The sequence below is a fragment of the Ambystoma mexicanum genome, chromosome 9 (assembly GCF_040938575.1).
Source record: "Ambystoma mexicanum isolate Mex_15411 chromosome 9, UKY_AmexF1_1, whole genome shotgun sequence".
Taxonomy (NCBI): domain Eukaryota; kingdom Metazoa; phylum Chordata; class Amphibia; order Caudata; family Ambystomatidae; genus Ambystoma; species Ambystoma mexicanum.
The window spans coordinates 1,079,389,005-1,079,402,398 of record NC_090931.1 but is presented as its reverse complement, the minus strand read 5'-3'; the positions used below and the strand labels follow the sequence as shown (position 1 = coordinate 1,079,402,398).

The 13,394-nt window shown below is 43.8% G+C and overlaps 1 protein-coding gene across 2 annotated transcripts in view; it reads right to left on the bottom strand.

Annotated features, from left to right (window-relative positions):
• The window catches only part of ACVR1C (activin A receptor type 1C), a 1,016,293-nt gene that overhangs the window by 542,211 nt on the left and 460,688 nt on the right, over positions 1-13,394 (bottom strand). For both annotated transcript variants that reach the window (XM_069616403.1, XM_069616404.1), the window contains exon 2: positions 1,658-1,888. In XM_069616403.1, coding sequence (XP_069472504.1) covers positions 1,658-1,888 — 231 coding nt within the window. The remainder of the gene's footprint in view (positions 1-1,657; positions 1,889-13,394) is intronic.

Below are 13,394 nucleotides of genomic sequence, written 5' to 3'. Positions count from 1 at the left end.
GGGGTCTAAACAGTCCACCAACCGAGAAGCAACAACCTCCTTATGTGAATGCAAAACAAAAGAGGGGTCAAAATGCACCCCTTTCATAACCCTTTAGTAACATCAAATTGGCTCGTAACTTCACCTGCCAACCCACATCGGATCACTGCTTTATTCTCGGTATATAATAACTGGACCACCGAGATAATTGACGTGGCATTTTCCTTTTCCTAATCAAGACCTTCCAAAGCAAGTCCCACGGTACACCGTCAAATGGCATCTTTAGATCCACAAAGACAGCATATAGTTTCATCATCTTCAGGACGGTGTACTTCTGGACAAGCAAGAACAACAAAAGACGTTGGTCAAATGCACCCTTCCCTTTCTGAAACCCAGCCTGAAGTCGATGAATGATATTATGATCTTGGACCCAGGCCTGAATGTGTTTTAAAATAACTTTTGCAAAGACACTACTGTCCTGGTACTGTCATAATGATATAGAACAGTAATTAGCCAGGAGGTCTTTCTCCCCTTTGCTATAAATGGGGGCAATTTCGGATGATCTCCACGATGTTGGTACAAACTTTCGCATCTACGCACATGGACAAGAGTTTCCATAAGACAGGGGCACAAAGTAACAATTCATCTTTAAAAAGGTCCTCTGGAATCCTATCTGGCCCTGGAGCCTTCCTCTCCCCCTTTTGGGACATGATAGCTACCACAACGTCTTCCAGGCTGATTAATAGCCCCTCATCCCCCGTTAGGACTGCAGGCCAGAATTGTACATCCGGGGTGCATAGCAATCCTGGAACACACCCCGCGCCCCCATACAAACCCTAAAAATGGTTGTGCCATGCATCTGCCATAACACTACGTTGAAAATTCACATCCCCACTGACTTCAACACCAGAGACTAACTTCCAAAAGCTCACAACCCCCCCCCCCCCCCGACAAGCCATCATGAGGCGCTCCCATTCTGATTTTCGAAACATATGTTTTTTCTGTCTAATTATCTTTTTGTAATTAACTCTACTAGAGCGCACTAGCATCTTATTTTGCAGGTGGACCAGAAGACATACTAGCAACCAGGGTATGCTTGGCCTGTGTGCATTCGTGGTCAAACCAGGCGTCTTGTGAATAGCATGTTTTTTAACTGCCAACTTAGAGCATGTTACAAAGGGGGTAATATAACCAATCCTCCTCTCAAAGGCCCCTACAACCTCAAAGTCTTGGGTCCACTGTGAGCAGAAATGTTCAATATGTGACAAGCCTGCTTCATAAAGCTGAGGTTTAATATCCCGCTCCATCAGCTTTGCCCATTTAACAGATCTATGAGAGTGACTATTTTGAGTTCTGTGCTTCTCCATTCTAGACCTGTGTCCAGGCAATAGCCCTGAATTGGGGTTTTTATTATTGTGCTGGATAAGTGTGAACCCTGGAGCACATACTAAATACGTTACCCCATGGAAATAAAACCCTCCAGTTTCTCTTAATGTGTTGTTGAATGACGGATAATACTAATGTTGGACGCAGTGCCGGAAAACCAAAATTGTACTCTGCATGCTAAGTGATAGGGTCAAGTGTGAAAAGTAACATATTTGTAAATACCAATTCGCATATTCTATTTTTAAATAAATAACACCATTGTATGGAATTACAAAAAAGTTATTCTTCTGACCTGTAGGCAGTTGGAGTGTTCCATTGTTGCAGAAATCAGTGAAACAGCATTTTCTCTTTGTTATGTTCTTGGAACTGCGGCAGAAGACCTCCGCATTCAGCTCTACGAGGGAGATGCATGTCTTCACCACTTCCTCTTTGCCATTAGTTAGCATGACGGCTTCCCAGCATGCGCCTTCGGTCTGGCAGGTAAAGTTTGTGTGTTCGCACAGCAAGCATGCGCATTTGAGACCTGAAAGGCACACAAGTAAACCAACAACATTATTCAATAGGACACATTTTAACATGTACATTCATAAAACATAGGCATTTTCCTAAACGAGTGAGGTTGTGGGCTCTCACAACATGAATGTATGTACAATTCGTGTATTGTTGAGAATGCATGCAGTTTCCCAGGACTATAGTCATCATGAGGATCCAAAATATTCATGCAGGTATTTACCAAAAGAATAATGACCCCACACCACGAAATGCAGTGGTTTATTATCCTCTAAAAATACATACACATGCCATTGATCCACCTGGCAGCCCTGCAGTGTCCAGATGTGGCTCCGTGAAGCCTTTTAGTCGCCACACTTACAGGTTTTTGCAACCAATAGTGACACACACAGATTACTATTTATCAGATGCACGTGATGTCATTAACCAATAGAAGGCATACCTTTTGATTCGGACTTGGAGCCAATAGCTTTATGTGTTGTTAGAGCATTGTATATATCTGTATGCCTCTGGTTCAGGCAGTGATAGTAGTAGGAGAAGTACTTGAGGAAAAGACTGCATCTTACACCCACGTCATTCATAGTTGCTCTTTGATAAATTACGTTAGGGAAGAATGACTTCTTTTTGTGGTGGGCAAGTATATTTGCAGCATAAAGGAATGGCCATGGGTGTGGCCTTCATGCCCACCTTGTTAATCTTTCCATGGCCCATTTTAAATCATCAGAAATGGTATTTGCCTATGACACCCTTTTGGCTAGTATCTGCCATTGGAATCAATTTATTGATGCCACCTTTGTCATTTGGAATTGGACGGTAGAACAATATATTGGATTCTCCGCATTGCATAACACAAGGAGGGGGACATTTGGAAATGACATTATCAAAATATATCTTTGCCTTTTGTGGATATTAAGACTGAGTAAAACGTTGGGACTTTACATCCAAACTATACTGGAAGCCATCTGACCAGAATGCCATACTTGGGGGGGGGCGCTGTTGTGCACGACGGAGATGGCCGCCTGAGGGGAGAGCTCCGGCCCGTAACATATCCTACTATAAATTAATCCTGTTCGGGGCCGCCTGCACACCAATAAACACCTGCATTCGGCGGTGGAGAGCCTGCAGCATCACTCCACCGATTTTCATGTAGAAACGCCGGCTCAATCCTGAGAAATCGGATTGCAAACTTACACCGTGAACGCGGCGGAGGCTTATCCGGCCCACGGCTCCATTTGAAATCACGCGACGGCCGGGGGTGCTGGCTCGTGCACAGGCCGGAAGAGGGAGGGGTCGCGCTCTGTGCCTCTCTGAGTTGGCGGTGGATATATCCTGTTGGCCCTCGATCCTTCTCCTGGGTATACACCGCACGCCTGGTCCGGACGGAACATTGCTCTTTTCGACGGGATTGTCATCCCGTTCCCTGTGCCACTACTGCCCCGCAGAGTGATCCTTGACTGACCGCCGGGTCGGGCCCTGTCGACGGCGGCGGGACGGTTGCGTTCACTCGCTGGGGCCTGCCGATAACATCATAAGGTGGGTACCCTGGTGCCTTTCTCTTATATACTCATAAGGGGTGTACGCCACACTCCTAAGTGCCAACGATCGCCAACCACTACCTATAACTGGGCGCCAGAGTGTGGGCAGACGCAATGCAACCCAACAGAGTTGACACATGGGCCGCAGCGAGAAAAAAAGTATGGGCTGCAAGAAAACTGATCTGATGGACTCCTTTGCCAGCTCCCAGCCGCATGGGCCTGCCGAGACACCCGCTGAGCCCTCAGGCAGCCTGCTGGAGTCTCCAATGGATGTGAGAGTGGACAAACTACTAACGATGGTCCAAAGTGGATTCCTGGCAGTGAACAGCAAACTGGACGACATAGGGGCCACGATCAGCTCTTTGTGGGCTGGGTTGATAAGGAAAGTGCTCACACTACGGAGGCAGAGAACAGGATTGGAGTTATTGAGGACTCAATAGCACAACATAGCCGTGATATCGCCCAGTTGAAGGGAGACCTGCAGAAAACCCTGAACAAGTGCGAGGACTTGGAATCTCGCTCCAGGAGAAACAATATCCGCCTGGTCGGAGTGGACGAATCCTTTGGTAAGGGCTCTATGGAGCGCCATGTGGAAACCCTCCTGAAATCCCTCCTGGGCCCCGATGCTTTCTCCGAACATTTCCTCGTGGAGCGGGCCCATCGCACCCTGGCCCCCCCTCCTAAGCCTGGAGCGCCGCCCCGCACGATCATTGCCCGACTTCTGAATTATAGAGATAGAGACACTATCCTGAGGCTTTTCAGAGAAAAAGGATCCCTGTATTACGAAGAAAACAGGATACACATATATCCGGACTTTTCGACCAATGTGCAGACCCTGAGAAGATCCTACGAACCGGTCAAGAGACAGCTGAGACTACGCCAGATCCCATATGTGCTTGTCTTCCCGGCTAAAATGCGCATCCAACACGGAGGCCGCGCACACTTTTTCGACAATCCTACGGAGGCCATGATGTATGTCGAGGCCTCAATCCCCCTTCCCCTGGGGAACCGGGAAGCTAACCGTAACCTGCCGCCCCGGCGGGTGCCGGAACGGGAGGAACGTGCTGGCTGAAGGGACTTGCTCTACACTGCCTTACCATAAGTTCGATAACCCGTCGACGGCGAGGTGGCCCTGTCCACCATATATTGTTGTAGGGCCGTGAGCCCCCCCACATGGTGTTCGGTCACGTGAGTACAGCTCACACCCCCAGGAGACTTCCCAAGTTATGGTTGATGGGATACATCATCGGGTTGGGGTTGATGATGCGGGTGGGACTTGGAAGGGGAAGCGGGTAAGAGTTTGTCCTGGTGCTCTGCCAGGCATGGTTGGGGATGTTATAAAGTTGAAAACATGGGACTGTTCTTCAGTGAGACTCTTCCAAAACTTGAGACAGTGGCGCCATGCTTGGCAAATGCCCCTTTTGATAGGCAGCTATGGCACAGGCTAAGAGTGGGTTGAACATTCAACTACTTTCTTGGAACATTCGGGGTCTCAACAACCCAGTCAAGGCAAGGAAAATTGCTGCATACATTACACGCCATGATCCCCATATCCTTCTGATAAAGGAGACACATGCGATGGGGAGTATCAACAATAAATTCCTTCCACGGTGGGGCCCTCATAGGTACTTCACAGAATACTCATCACAATCCAGGGGAGTCCTGACACTTATACACTCCAAGCTGTGCTTCAGGTATCTTGCTAGTAAGATAGACCCTCTGGGTAGATACGTGTTAGTATGGGGGGAGGTGGCGGGACGGAAAATCCTGTTGATTAATACATATGGTCCTAATATTGATGACCCGCTATTTTATCGCGCAATCCTTGACATGATGTCCACATCGGTAGAGGCGCAAATAATATGGGGCGGGGATTTCAATATGATCCTCGATCACTCCTTGGACCGGTCATCTACGTCCCCCAGGGCCCCGTCCAAAGCGGCTCTTGCCATTAAACAGATGATGGAACAGACCAACATAATTGATGCATGGCGCACGTTGTATCCACTTGAGAAGAAATTCACTTTCTACTCATCTGTTCACGACTCCCACTCCCGTATAGATTATTGGCTTATGAGTTTGTCCTTCTCCGCTGAGATCAATGACTGTGCAATACACCTCTGCACGCTCTCAGACCACTCGCCGATAACACTGGACATCAGCCTGGGTGACTCCCCACCTCCGGCTAAAAGGTGGAGGATGCCCTCTGCAATCCTTAGGGACCCCAATATCTGTGAGGCATTACATACTGAAATCGAGGAGTTTTTGGAGTTGAACGAGGGTTCTTTGAGCACCTATGCTATCCTGTGGGAGGCATTCAAGGTTTGGGTCCGGGGTACTATACTGGGTAAATCTACAGGTATGCTGAGAGCGGTGAGGAGGGAACTGGGTATGGCTGAAATCGCAATAGATACACTACAGACGGAATACAGTGCCACATTGAACAAGGAAACCCTGTTTAAGATACACGCTTCCCTCAAGGAATTTAATGAACTAGCCAATAGGGAAGTTTTGTACATGGCTGCCCCGGCTAAGGCCCGCAGATACGGGGAGAGCAATAGGGCGGGGAGATTTCTGGCCAACATGCTTAAAACAGATAGGCACCTTAATCTAATCGCTAGTATACATAACCCGGCTGGGGTCACGGTCAATAAAGAATGCGATATCAACACTACTTTTGTTGATTTTTACTCCGCTTTATACTCTGATCACGATGTTAAAACCAGGGAAGACACGTTCAGATATCTAGACTCCCTTGATCTCCCAACACTTACTGAAACGACGCAAAACATTTTAGATCAACCCGTGACTATTTAAGAACTAAACAAGGCGATTAAATCTTTATCTGGTGGCCGCGCCCCTGGCTCAGATGGCCTGACTGCCGAACTGTACAAAAAATTTCAAGGCGTATTGGCCCCACTGTTACTGAAAGTATGGGAGGAGGCCATGAATTGTGGTGTCCTTCCAGGCTCGATGCGTGAGGCAGTTATTACGGTCCTTCTGAAGCCACGTAGACCGGCACAAGATATGGCCTCCTACAGGCCCTTCTCACTAATCAATACTGATGCGAAAATCTTCGTAAAGTACTGGCCACCAGGCTCCTTCCGTACATGCCAATCCTGGTCCACCCTGATCAAGCTGGCTTCTTACCAACTAGATCCACGGCTTTAAACCTTCGACGACTGTTCAATGTGCTGGCGCAAATTGACCCGGAGGCAAAGGCAGCCATAGTGGCCCTTGATGCCGAAAAGGCCTTTGATTCCGTCTCCTGGACATACCTCTTCCTTGTACTCGAGAGGTTTGGACTTGGACCATATTTTATTAAATGCGTTCGGCTGCTATATACTCAACCATCCGCCAAGGTCCTAACCAATAACACCCTGTCCCCTTCTTTCCATCTACACAGGGGGACCAGGCAGGGCTGCCCATTCTCGCCCATTCGGTTTGCCCTCACTATTGAACCAATGGCGGAATATATTCGTCAACACCACTCGCATAGAGGTCTCAGGATGACTGGCCCTCCCCAGATCATATCTCTGTATGCGGACGATATGCTGTTGTATGTCCGGGACCCACATGAGAATGTGCAACACATTATGGCTGACATACACAAGTTCTCGGAATGCTCGGGATATAAAATCAATGTCCCCAAATCTGAAATCTTTCCTTTGACTCCTAATACTGGTGACCTACATTGCATCACAGGGTTTAAGCCTGCCGCCACGCTGGTGAGATACATGGGAATAATGGTGGCTAGAGATAGACAGCTGCTGCACTCACACAATCACGGCAAACTACTTCTCACCCTTTCGACCAAGCTCCACCTATGGGCTAATCTCCCTCTGTCCCTATACGGCCGAGTGGCCCTACTTAAAATGGTAGTATTACCCAAACTCCTGTATCTCTTCAATAACATCCCGATCTGGCCCGGTAAACCCTTTTTTGTCAAACTTAGGTCACTGGCATCTTCCTTTATTTGGAATGGTAAAACTGCTAGGTTGGGGTGGGATAAAATGGTGGAGCCATACTCACAGGGCGGTATTGCGGCCCCTGATTTTGAATTGTATTGCATAGCAGCACAGGCACAATTCGTAAAGCATTGGTTTGACCCCGAGGACACAGCCCCACCCATTCTTCTCAAAAAGCACGCAGTCCGCCCTAATGATATACGTTTGGTCCTTTTGAACCCCACCTACAGTAACAACTGCCTTTTCGACCCGGTATACGTCACTACACGGGCGTGGTCCAGGGTCTATAAAAGGATTGGCCTGGAGGTCCCCTATGACCCAGTTATACCCCTGTGGAACTTCTCCAGTGTTTCCCCGACCTTCGACAGGGCCCTTCTGCGAACTTGGGACCCGAATAAACTCTTCAGGTTACGAGATATGTTCCCTGATGGCACGTTTTGTGAACTTGCAGATTTTACGTGGGCGGTGGGAGGGGGTCAGCTCAAGCGTCTTCAATACTATCCTATGAGAACCGCTTTTGCTGCCAAATGGCTTCCTTCCCGGTAGAACCCCAGGCACATGAGTGTATCAGAGCCATGGTGACGACGGACGGTCATGGTAAGGGAATCTCGTCGCTATACACCCTGGTGCAATCACACTCCCACTCACGAAACACTATCAGAGAAACCTGGGAGCGGGATGTGGGTACTCAGATCGATGACGTGAGATGGGCCCGATATTGTCAACTCACCAAATCGGTCTCCATGAACTCTGGACTCTGACTGATCCAATTTAAAATACTGAACCAGCTACATTACTCCCCGGCCAGACTGGCTAAGTTTGTGGAGGGTTGCACAGGGACATGTTTGAAATGTGGCGCTCCTGATGCTGGGGCATATGATATGTACTGGTCGTGCCCTTTTATCGCAAACTTTTAGCGAGAAGTGGCTGAGCTCCTTGAGAAGATAACGGCGATCCTAGCCACCCTGTCCCCCCTAAAATACCTGTTTGGTGACATTGGGAAGGTGAAGGAGACCACGAGAAGACTATTTAACATCTCATGTATTATTGCCAAACGCTGCGATCCAATTTCCTGAAAGACTTGTGTATGGTGAACGATGACGAGGAACTCTTTGTTTTATCAGTCCCTACACCCTGTCGTCCTAAAGATATATGGTCGCTACTACATTTGTATTTATGTGATTTGATGTCCGATGCCGATGAAACACCTACCCCGTCGCCTTAAGTGACGATACCTGTCTTATTGCCACAGATGTGTGCCATTGTCGATATTATACATATGCTATACTGTACTGTTTATGAGAACTGTCTTGCTGTGAGTTGTTCCCCTCAATAAACAAAGTTTTTTAAAACAAAGAATGCCATACTTAAGTACACTAGTTAGCACCCTCATTCATGGAGAGATATTGTTACCTTTGGTCAATGCTGGAGCGTAAGGCGTAATTGATGAAACAAAGATTATTTTTTGCTCAAGCGAGATATCTAGCTAGGTGTATGTTATTTACAATGAGCTTGGTATTACAATCACAAAGCTTTGCTAAGCAAGGACAAGAATGTTAACGAATCAACAGGATAACATGTAGTACTACATTTTCAAAGAATATCACTACCATAGAAATCATGATTGTTGAGAATTTGCAGGTCTTAAACAAGATGGAAAGGGATTGGACTGCCTCTTATTTGTGCTCCAATGGGGTCGAAACTTGATAGACCAACAAGTAAGCTTGTGGTTGATTCTGATATTATGTAATTATATATGTAATTCTTGTGTTTTTGAGGTTATAATTAACTGATAAAACGATAATAATAAAAAGAAAAGAAAAAGAAAAAACAAGTACGCTAAATGCAAAAATAGATTATAGGATGATTACTCTAACTTGCCAAACATTATTGGTTATTACCCATCTAGGTAATGTAGCTCTTGCAATTTGACACAGTTAATTACGGAATATACATATGACAGTGATGTCTAGAAAGTGTGGTATTACAGCGATTGCCAACCGCAAAATGTAGTTTATGCCATAGAACTTTGTTGCAAACTCTTATATGTAGTTATAGGTGTAGTCAAAACCAGGAATAGTGTGAAGACTTCCAGAATGAGGGTAGGTGCCACACGGGCAACTCTTACAGAACATTATAGCATGCAAAAACATAGAAACATGGATATGTGCTGCTGGGTACAGGATTCAGCGGAACAGGATGAGAGAGGGGAAGCTACAGCTACCCACTTAGCGGGAGTAGAGTGGCTCTTCATTCTGAAATTGCATACTTGCAGGCAGGCCTTGATTGCAGCGCTTTATTATGGAGGAGAGTGGCATTCAGCTGTTGGTTTATGTCAAGAATCTGTCTGTAGGAAGATCCTTTCTGGTTTCTATTTGAAGGCACGTGATACAATACCTGTAGCACATTTAACATAATGGGAGTACATTCAGGTATCTAGAATATATTGGAGTCTTTATTACAATAACTTGTTATTTTGATATGAACTGTCCCTACCTACAAATTGAAATTGCGGGCAAAAATGTGTTAGTACAGCCCAGGGTGAATTTACGAACTACCGAGTGGGCAATGTGGGAGGTACTGAATTGGTTATTTTTGCAATATTTGATTCATGCACTAGAATGCTTAGGATACGTAAGCGGAGTTTATGAACAGCATAGCCCTTTGAACATCTGATGCAAAATGGAAGAATTTTCATTCTAGGATAGCCCCATATTGGCAATGATGATACTGGCCATCCTCTTTTTTTTATTTTTACCCAACTCATGTCAGGTTTTTGATGTTACCTCAAGAGAAACATAGGGAGGGTTATTATTATTCTTTTTTTTAAAGTCCCAGAGCTACAATAGGGATGTAATGAATGTGTATACTAGCCACACATCAGACACATCATGTGGCATGTACTGGCATTTAGCTGGACTAGGATTTTCCGGCAGTTTTATGAATGTGTAAAATCCTCTTTAAAGGTAAAAATGGGCACCATTATGAGGTCAACCTTTCTGAATGCCTAGAGAACTAGTGAACGTAATGTGGGTTTGGTAGCATTCTTTATATCATGATGTCCGTGCTGCATAAGCAGAAAGATATTATTGTCAAGTCATCTATTTTTGTGAATGCCCTGATAATTAGTGAATATAGGGCAGACCCAGGAACACTTCTTACATTATACTTTCCATTTGACAGAGGCTGTTTTGTGACAGTATTGCAAGGGGAAACACATTAAGGAAGCTTTAAGATTTTGGCTTGACTTTCACACAGAATGTGATATTTTTTGCATACCATGAATGGTAAGCGTGCATTTCGTTCTTATTTTCCATTCCAATCACAAATACTAGTATTTTTAGGTCTGCTATTTAAAGCATGAACACAATTCAGTTTTCAGGATGATTTACATGCTTTTGTTTTTTTGCTTTACTAATCTTCAAAAATCACTAAAGGTTTGAATCACAGGAGAAGGATATAGTCCTCTATCTCCTAATGTGATGGGGTATCCTAAACCTATTATGGCCATTCTCTTGTACACCTTTCGCCGGTTCTGTCTTCACCAACAAATTGATAACCAACAGCAGTTTAAACGTTAGATTCTTTTCTTAACCATCTTAAAAATATCCATTCAGCTTTTGACTTTAAGGAAGATGTATCAATTAATGGCATGTGGCATATGGGATGTTTTACAAATGCAGAGCACTAACTGTTTTAATATTTACTACTTAGGACAGCCCAGCGAACATTGTCATGAAGTGAGAATGTCAGATGAAGTAGAGAACTAATAAGAGAATGTATTTAAATTGACAAGAGAGATACAAAATGACTAGACGTTCCCGGTGTAACGTACACCATTCTAGCATATCTTAAAGATCAATATTGGTCAGTAATTCATAGGGTAACTTCTGTCCCTTTCTTGAATATCAGAATTACCACTGATCGCTAAACGTATTAGATGGAATGAGAGGTATGCACGGTATAAGAACAGTATCCAAGTCCCATCAATCACACAGGCCTCTATGATGTGTCTTTGTAGACGTGTAATTGTAAGTCTTTTTCCATTGCAGAGTCCCTGTGATGGCATAAGATTTTGTAGTAGCATAATTACAGCACCTACTTTTAGTTTTAGTTTGTGAGGAGGAATTTGTCCCACAGCATTTCTCTCTTTAGAGGCTGAAACGTTGAGCTGGTAATTAACTTTTCATTGACACTGGAACCGCTGTGCCCAGTGTGAAGAGAAGTGGGGGTGGAAAGAAGTAAGTTCTGAATGTTTGCATTAGTAGAAGGTGAAGGTGACCACGTAGAACTGAGCTCATTCTGTTTGTTCAAATGGTAGCTGTTGTTGAAGTGGTTGCACGTTACCATCTGGATAGCAGAGGGCAACCTAAGACTGATAAACTGTATCAGCTGAGTACAGAAACATACCTAAACATTTTATATGTATAGATTGACCTGATGCAAGTACAGGAATTTGAATTAAGGTTGCTGGAGGCTGAAACTAGTTTGTTGACCCAATATTGATATTTCTTTTCCTGTTGTTCTATGTGTATCAATTTTATGCAAATATGTTTTTTTTTGTTGTTATAGCTAAGTATGGCTAAATCCCCATCTTGTGCTCCAAGGGCTCTGAGACTCAATGGTAGCATGAATTAATTTGAATGTGAGTTCCTTTTAATTTTGTCTATGTTACCCTGACATATGCTTTGAAGCATTTGCACTTTGTGAATTATGAGTAACAATGCAGTATTTAAAATTTAGAACATTGGTTTTATATGAATAAAAATTATATATTTTGATACTACATGAATGTACTATGTATTCTTTAGGGGGGTATTGCATTAGGTATGCTAGATAATAAATTGATGAACTCTTTTTGGAAACTACTGTAATTTAACAAAAGAACAATTCAGAAAAGAATTAAACTGTTACTTGTTTAAATGCATTTCTTACCATAATACATATTTATGCTCATGATACTTAACTAGATGTGTGCTTTGAGATAGGCTTTATGTTAATACTTCATAACAGTCTGAGTGCCATCTGTAGGATGCATTTTGTGGCATATTTTGTTATACTTTAAACATATGTTTTATGTACAAGCAGGCTTCAAAGCATCAGTTAACATTAAAGCCGTATAGACCATAGGACAGAACATTATCACAGGATAATGAGTCACCCCAAGTTATTATAAGGCTATTAGGACCTAGTGCTAAAAGCAATACATTTTTGGGAGTTCTTGTGGTGATGTAAATATGGGTGGTATAAATAGTGAGGATGGTAAATATACAAACTGTGTTATTCAATTAATTGTCGTTTTGTTTTATGGGATTTAAATAACAATGTGTTCTTCATACGTTGTGCTTTCTAATGGAAACCTTAGTTGAAGTACAGTATGCATTTACATAAGCCTGCATTAGCTGTAAAAGAAAAAGGTTTCTTGCTGATAATGTGAAAGCATGTTCCCATGTTTTAGCTTTCTCTTTAATACGTTAAACTTAATGTAACAGTAAAAAAGATTCTCCCAGAGAGGGAGTGTCTTCTGAAAAGAAATGGTGTTTGGACATTCCACTGTTGCTTTCCCAGCTTTTGAACTCATAATAAACAGCATACAGGCAATAACAGTAGTTATTGACTGCGCTCCCCTGATTGGCTTGGAGGAGGTCAATAATGATCTCCATGTGCCAATAAAACCGTATTTTCTTTTTGTCATGAAACCCTCAAATGTCAAACAGTGTGCTCTTTGAAAGTGAACAGAATCTTTCTTCAGAATAATATCTCCTGTTAAAAAAGCATATTTGCACACACTCTATTGCTTTACAAACATGGAATTGTGATCTAAAGGTACTCGCTTATTCATGAAATGTAAATAGATAGGCCCTTTATACACATATATTTACTTTGTAAAACCAAATCATGCATATGTTTTCAACTGGCATGGTCAACCAAGCCAAACATGCAGTTACATAGCATGTATATTCGTACAGGATTGTATGCAGACAAAAAGGCACTTTAAATCAAAAGAGTTGTTTGG